The sequence below is a fragment of the Plectrocnemia conspersa genome, unplaced genomic scaffold (assembly GCF_051122295.1).
Source record: "Plectrocnemia conspersa isolate PC_06_02 unplaced genomic scaffold, ASM5112229v1 ptg000004l, whole genome shotgun sequence".
NCBI classification, from domain to species: domain Eukaryota; kingdom Metazoa; phylum Arthropoda; class Insecta; order Trichoptera; family Polycentropodidae; genus Plectrocnemia; species Plectrocnemia conspersa.
The window spans coordinates 5,498,922-5,507,256 of record NW_028277168.1 but is presented as its reverse complement, the minus strand read 5'-3'; the positions used below and the strand labels follow the sequence as shown (position 1 = coordinate 5,507,256).

Here is an 8,335-nt window from a genome sequence, read left to right as displayed (position 1 = left end):
TAAGATAAATACTTTTGTTCCCGTTCATTACCAGATAATATACACATTTGTAGATTGGAATCTTGTAAAAATACACTCGCGCCCATATGAGCTAATTGGTCGAAATAAACATATTCACAATTCGTCAAAGCTGCAAAGAACTTGGACTAAGCATCCCCCGTTTGATAAATCAGTTTTTCAAAAACTCTACTTCGCGTTTTATTCTTTACCTGTTGTATATGTATTTATTGGTATACATACATTTATTGCCCAATAAAACAAATAAAACACAAAAATATCATTACATTTTTTTTATTTATATGTATACATGTATGCATATGAATAATAGTAAAATCACTTCTAATCTTACTTCCGCTCCCACTTTTAACTCGATTGTGAGCGAAATTTCCAGCGCGAAGGGTGAAACACACCAGAAAGATATTTATGATATTTTTTATACAGACCTATTAATATAAAATAATCAGTGCTTAAGATGTATGAATAAGTAAGTTTTACTTTCAATCTATTTTCGAGCGCCATACTTACCCATAAATAATTAATTAAGATGCTCTCGTCTTCATTTCGCCAGAGACGTTTGTGGGGTGTTGACCTGTTCTCTTCTGTGGTGACTGCATACTTCAATTTATTATCTACTTTCATTATAGGGTAAGCTTCCTTATTGTAAAGTGCATTAATTTAATTATAATTAAAAAATATCTTTGTAGTCTGTTTAAAAGTATGCTAAATGAGACGCTTAAACTATTCGGTTTTCATAATCGCCGATCCTTTAAAATAGATAATTATTACAAGCAATAGTTTTATATAATTATTAAAATTATTCATATAATAAATACATAACCGTCCTTCGATGCATTGTTAATAATTATTAATAGTAAAGGATCGACGAATGTTTCAATTATTTACATTTATAGCATAGAAAAGAAATGTTTTGCTTTTATTCAGTACTTCAAATTCAGATTACATAGGCATTTAGTTGTCTATTGTTCGGAGTGTGACTAATGTTATAGTAATATTGCGAATTTATCGATACAATATTTTTTGCTGATTTTATATGCGTCATAATGATGAAGAAATCGCATAAAACCGTTAACTGTAGCACATTAAGCTAAAATGTAATTATTTTAATTTATCGTGCATTCGAGTAACGGTTAAAGCATTTTAACGTGTACTAAAAAACTGGATTTTAAGACATTAAAATTCTCGTTTAATTCGGTCGCATCGCTGTATGGGTAATATGATTTATTCAATGTTTTACAGTGTATTAATGGTATTAATTAAAATAAAATATTAATTTATATACCTAAAGACGTAATATGCGAGTATGTTTTATTATTGACTTATTGCCAATAGTAATTTACACTTTTTTATGAATTACGCAATCATCATAAATTATAACTTTGTCTCTTAGATTATTTGAGTAATTTCTTAATAAACTTTCTATTATAAAAATTGCATGGGCTCATTTTTCACGTCTGAAAATTTCCTAATTAGGTTAAGGTCGAACGTTCAACAAGATGGAACCGACTTTAGTCGTAAAACAATCAAATCTTAAAATTTTGCACCATTGACCTATATTAATAAATATAATTTACTCCTTACATGTCATTACATCGTCGCGAATTAATTAATGTGACACTCATTTTTTTCAAGGACAAGCTCTGATTTCATCGTTTACTACCCATAATTGTAACTTATTGGGTTTTTTATAATATATTGAATTGTGTGATTGAAAAGTATGTATTTAATACTCAGCATAAAAAATCAGCAAAAGTCATCAATCTAATAAAATATTATTTGTTGACACGTTATATAATTAATTGACATATTGACTATTCATCATGCTTAATTTAAAACGACATTTTGCAATGGTTCTCAATAAATTTATATCATGTAAAAAAAGAAATAGTAAAGCAAAAATGTATTCTGACAGAAAACAAAGAATGAATATGGTTTTAACCTTTATTTACTGTGATGTATACTTAGTGTACGTGTCGTATTATTTTGTGAAAATCTCTATAAATATGTCGAATAAAATGTTCATATTTTACGTATAAATAAATTAAATTAAATAAATACAATATACAATATAATACAACAAAAAAAAATATACTGTCAAATCATTGCAACTAGGCATTTTCTATGATTTTCATTTCTCCAAAAATGAGAATTTTTCAACTTCACTTTTCAAATTTTTCGAGAATTCTCGAAAAATTTGATGAATGAAAATATGTATGTAATACAGTAAAGTATTGCAGATACATTATTACCAATGATAAAAAAATAGGTGCCGGAGCGCTGAACTTACAACCCTTAACTTAATTTATTTGACGGATGTTATTTATATTTTACCGAAGTTCGCGATCTTATGCCAACCGAGGTTGCACTCCCCTGAATACGGTCGATACATTCGATCAAAATTCAAAAGAAAATGCAATCGGCTGCAAAAGTGTTTGTATGTCACAGAAGAAAGACTGTGTGTTGTATGTTTATGACTTTGTACAAACAACCTATAGAATTGAAATGCCTATTGTTACTTTGATTCTTTTGTGTTGCACGTGCGCAGATAGGAACAATTTTTTTCAGTTTTGATTTTGTTGTGAAATTTCCGGTACGATTTAAAAATTTGGAGATTTATGAAATCTACAGGAGCGCGCTCCTGCCTCTAGAAAAAAGGCTGGAGCACCGCCCCGGCGCGTTCCGGCCCCACTACATCACTAATTATTACATGTTATTTTTAAGATAACCCTTTAAAAAACATATTCCATCTAAAGTAGAATCAAACATCCTCGTTCTTTATTTTATTAAAAAATTTCGACCGTAGAAAATATCCTCTCGTTTTCTGTTGATGATGGTTTAATCGACAATAAACACTGTAAATTATTTGCTCTTTTGCCCGTCGATTCATATATTTTGAATTCTTTCTCCATTAATCCGTAAGATCTTGATTTTCTTACACTACTCTCTGTAAAGCTGAAAGTAATTCCTTTCCCTAATTGTTGCGCAAATGATAATTTTTTTATTTCTTCACTGGATTCTAATGATGTAATGGAGTCGCGAGTGTCCTTAGAATTCGTTGAGCCATTAAATTTTTCATTTCTTTATTTTACATATTTATACTATGAAGAATAACTTTTTTGACTGGTGAAAGATTCTGGATCTTGCAAATATTTAATTAATAACATGAATATCTGGTTTCTTCGAATATATAATTTCTCTAATTGTTCGCTGAAATTTCGAGTTTAGCTCAGGATGAGATAAACCTTGCTTATTGATTGTTTTTATTATCAGTAAAACAATGAAATATTTTGGAAGTTTATATAACGGACTCGTTTCTAAACAGATTTATTTTTTACTTACTGACTAATTTCTGAACAGAATATCTTCTGTTTTAAAAAATATTTATTGGTTTGTTGTAAGCTTAGGTTTACGTAATGTCTGCGTGTATTTATTTATTTTAGCCTATTTTTGAAATTGAACATCATGCAATTATAAATAAGAGTATGATTTTTTTACAAAGTTGCATATATAAAAATATTAAAGGAATTACATAATAATAAAAATTAAAACACCACAATTGCATAATAAAAAAAGATCTAGTGCATATTATAATATATATTAAAGGTATTCCGTTTGTCGTGGAAATATACTATCTAGATAAATACCATTAAGCGTAATATAATAAATTGTTTCACTTATAAGCTATTATAAAATATATGTATGTTACAGCAAGACCGATTACTCTGGTCACCTATGCCTGACGCCGGTCCTGTTTATGTAAAACATCTTTTTGATCATCTGTTTACTTTTCATTTTTATTTTTTCATCAATACATGTTTGAACTATATTTGTTTATTCACGTCTATTACCAACAAGGTCAGTTCTGGATTTCGTATATAGCAGATATAATTTTAAATATGAGTTTTCTTTTAGTATTCCTAGTTTTCACTACTCTTGAATACGATGTAATTTTGCGAATTTAACTTGCGCACTTCCATTTCAACACCACCGTCATTTTCCGGTATTTTGTCTAGATATACCTACGTAAACTATTATATTTATATTGTTAACATAAAATAATACGTCTAACCGTATCATAGAAATTACGTCGAATTTGTATTGCGGTTAAACTTTCCTAAATAATATTCATTAAAAAAAGTGTTAGTACTGATCGTATATTGGAGTTAGGCAGTATTTTTAGAGCTTTAAAAAAGTAAATATATCGCGAAATAATCGTAATATTATATATTTTATATGAATCATCACAAGTTCATTAAGCTTTTTGTTTTGGTTTCTCGGTCTGGTAAAAATCTTTCGTTGAAACTGTTTATATTATTGATCAGAGAGAGATAAAGATACTTGGCCGATAAATGAAACCAAATCATTTGATCTATAGATTTAAAATAAATACATATATAGTATATGTTAAATATTTATTTTAAAATGTTTACAGAAAAATGGCGAGAATCGTTATTATCTTGACACTGATTGTAATCATTAACACGATATTGGTGAACAGTGTTGAAAATTGGCGATATGACAAAAGTTTGTATTTATTTTATATTCTAACAACTAATAACTAATATTCTAATTATGAACATAATAATTATTTTGTACAAGGATACTTTTTAAATATGCTTATATTTATTTTATTAAGTAACTTATTATGACGTATAATAAACCTATATAAATTATAGATATTTTTTACACTATATACTACATCTATCTATATTACATCTACCTGATTATATTTTTTGTTTAGAACTGCTTTCATTTATCTACTCTTCATCTTTTCTGCACATATATTATTAATTAAAAATGCAATGCTTATATTATATATTATTTTCTATTAATTTATATATTATGATTATAATATTATAATTATGTGATATTTTAAGACAACATATTTAAATCTGTCTAATATATCTAAATTATAATCTTACACTTACAGCTTATCATTACTTTCGCCCTTTTCATATTTAACTTTGGCTTATTGACCTTTAACTACTTTCCACGATACACAAGCTTTCGTTCCATGTATTAACTGTACTGTTCATATTATTACTCACACAGTATAGCACTTTTGTATGTAATATAAATAAATTTAAACTAAAATTAATATGATTATTTTTATCTATCGTTTTATATCTAATACCCATTTCTGAATCTGCTTTTTTTTACACGACTATTACCACCAATATATTTATTAAAATAGTTTTAAAATATTTTCTATTTTTTTTATTGCTATTTTTCACCAATTGTGAAACTGCATCTAAAAATTCTTTACTCAAAACACCGCAATAGATAAGATTTTCCAGCATAATAATCGATGACTAATAGCTAAAAACTGAGATCAAATGCCTTGTTTTGATTTTTTTTCCATTTCTATCATGTCTAGGAGAACAGAATTAGTGATTATTATATCGATCATCACAAAATCTAAAAAATACATAATTCAGCTCTTAAAAAATATCACTTAAAATATCCTACCTAATCTAACACTCTCTTAATAACCCGAAAACGACTTTTTCCAACATATTAATGGGTCTTTTGGATTTCGCTCTACTTTATATTTAATGTATTTATGCATAGATTAAATATTTAACATTTTTTTAAATTTAGAACCACGTAGATTTGGTAATGCCATAGCGATCAAAGAGCTAGATCCGAAGAACGCAAAAGTAAAGAAGAATATCGTCCTATATCACAACTTCTTCAGAACCAAAGTCGAGCCTAAAGCATCCAACATGTTAATAATGGTACAGTTAACTTAATACGCATTAAACTGGCACTTTGATTAGCGTTACAAATTGTACTTTAACTAGCACAAGTGTCTTTGTTAGTTGATGAAGTCGCGAATAAATCAGAGTTTATTGCTGCCATTTCTAAGCTTTAATGTATTATTTAAGGTCATATTTTATAGCTTTATATACCTAAGCTTTTTGTTATTGTTAGAAGTGGCACGAGGGAGCTGCTAAAACAGCTCGAAATTGGTCTGATCAATGTTTACTTCTGCAACATGACCCAGCTCACTATCGTAACGACGTAAACTACGGAAACTGTGGACAGAACATATTCATATCTTCCCATCAAGTACCATGGTAGGTATTTTTTTTAATTTTTTAAATGAGAGATTTCAAGCAACTCTCAACAACTACAAGATTTCGAGCGAATGATTTTTTGATAAATATAGAATATCTGTGGTCGGTAAAACGCACTCTAAGCAGCGCAGACTCCTATCCGTTCCTCTATAAAGGGTCTTTGTCTGAGGATGTAGCTCGAAAGACTGCAGTTTCAGAGGACTTTAGTGGGATGCTTTGAATTTGGGCTCAACCAGTCTTAGCGCTGGGACATATGCGGATGGAGTCTTCTGTGCGGGGGTCGACCGGCCAAGGACGAATTGCGGCCTGTTGCTGTGCTGACTGCTATGAGTCCGACAAGCCACGTTCGAAAGCTCTAATCCTAGAGTACGGTTTCCACTTTGCGAAAACTCAAACTATACTGCCCGGGGTCTCAAAACCATTAATTTGCCAAACGTCGAAACCATTGATTTGCTTAACTCGAAAAAACACAGATTAACTAATGAATACAGGTACAGGTACAGGTATATTGAGTTCTGAAACGTCTTCGAAAATCACGATAGCGTCCTCTTTTGATAGCTGTTGGGGCTAGGACGTCCGCATTTTCTGACTCGCCTATGGCTGTGTTAATCCGGCTCCTTAATACGTGAAATAATACAATTACTGTTTCCGACCATCGTGACGCATTGGGGTAACCTGTTAGGTTAAGATAGTCCTAATTTAATTTAAATAAATATGTATATTTTATAAAAAAATATTAAGATCATTTATCCTATTTTAAAAATAATAAAGCAGTACATGTAAATAGAGCAGCAATGTGTTGTATCTTTTTGTCCTTTTTATAAATAATTTTGCACTTTTTGTTATTGTTTTAACTTATGGATATAAGTGCCTTGAAAATGCACTAGTATTAATAAATGAAATGTATCATATTTATATATTATTTATTTAATATGTTGCTATTATATAAAAAAAAACTATCTAGCTGTCTAGTCTCAAACGAACCGTTACAATTCATCGTTTGATCAATGTTCTTCAATTACGGCCGAATTGATCAGTTACATACGATACTGTGATTGGTTATTTATCGACACCAATTAATCTTAATCATCTGTGAATTATTAATGCAGGTTTTTCGCGATAAAATCGTGGTTTTTGGAGCACATGAACTTCACATATGGATCGCCTTACAATAACTTAAAAGTTGTGGGACATTATACGCAAATGGTTTGGGCTACGACGCACGAAGTTGGATGTGGATTTACGAAGTGTCCTTACGGCGGCCCTGGAGGAAAGCCTTTCTTTAATTACATATGTAATTACTGCCCAACGTGAGTAAATCCATATTATCCTTTTATATTATTTTATTTTGTATTAGTGACATCTATGATCGAATAGATAAATTTATTATACATATAATTTTTAATAATGGTAATAAATATATAATAATTTTATGTTTTATTATTATCTGTTCTCAAATATTTTTTTTTATTTTTAGGGGTAATTGGGAACACAAACTGGGCACACCATATAAAAAAGGAAAACCTTGCAGTAAATGTCCAAAATCTTGCAAACGAGATAAGTTGTGCACAAATGGTTGTAAATATGCTGATAATTGGAGCAATTGCAAAGAACTTATTACATTTGGAAAAGGATGGCTTTGTGGCACTTTCACTGAAGATGGAGCTAGCAGATTGAACTCGTGTAAAGCGACTTGTTTGTGTAAATTTAAAATACACGAATGGCGTTGAAACATTAACTTATAAAATACCAAAAATGTAAGCCTTACAATGTTTAGATTTAATAATAATATATTTAATCTTGTTTTTTTTATTTACTATTTTGGATTACGTACAGAACAATTAATAACAACAATAATTATGACTAAATGTACAAACTACAAAAAAATACGTTCGTACTGTTTATTTATTATATAGCTCGCATTACTTAAAGTATAACTGTGCCATTTATTTCATGTCACTATAACATATTTTTTAAGTATATTTAAGCTGTTTTTTTAATAATAAATTATTTATAATTATAGTATTTGACACGCATTATTTTATTTATTAATTAATGTGTAACTCTCATATATCCCGATTTACTTATAAGATCGTTTAGATCATACCCAGTAAGTGCAATTACATATTCTGAGAGCGGAATAGTACCGGGATTGTCGACCTATGCTAATTTAAAAAGCTGCAAAAATACGAAGCCAGAATATAAACTAACGAAACAATGTAGAAATATATTTGAAC

General features: G+C 29.2%; 1 protein-coding gene across 1 annotated transcript; it reads left to right on the top strand.

Annotated features, from left to right (window-relative positions):
• Positions 1 to 564: 564 nt before the first annotated feature.
• On the top strand, positions 565 to 8,121 carry LOC148235719 (serotriflin-like). Its single transcript, XM_088184360.1, has 6 exons — positions 565 to 645; positions 4,451 to 4,542; positions 5,620 to 5,756; positions 5,953 to 6,098; positions 7,208 to 7,408; positions 7,576 to 8,121. Exons 2-6 carry the CDS (start codon positions 4,455 to 4,457, stop codon positions 7,826 to 7,828), a joined length of 825 nt encoding a protein of 274 aa, XP_088040486.1. The 5' UTR covers positions 565 to 645; positions 4,451 to 4,454; the 3' UTR covers positions 7,829 to 8,121.
• Positions 8,122 to 8,335: the final 214 nt, after the last annotated feature.

Coding starts and splice junctions, on each gene's coding strand:
- LOC148235719 (XM_088184360.1), top strand. CDS start 4,455: ATGGCGAGAATCGTTATTATCTTGACACTGATTGTAATCATTAACACG. Junction 5,757..5,952: donor CATCCAACATGTTAATAATG/GTACAGTTAACT, acceptor TGTTATTGTTAG/AAGTGGCACGAGGGAGCTGC. Junction 6,099..7,207: donor TCTTCCCATCAAGTACCATG/GTAGGTATTTTT, acceptor TTATTAATGCAG/GTTTTTCGCGATAAAATCGT.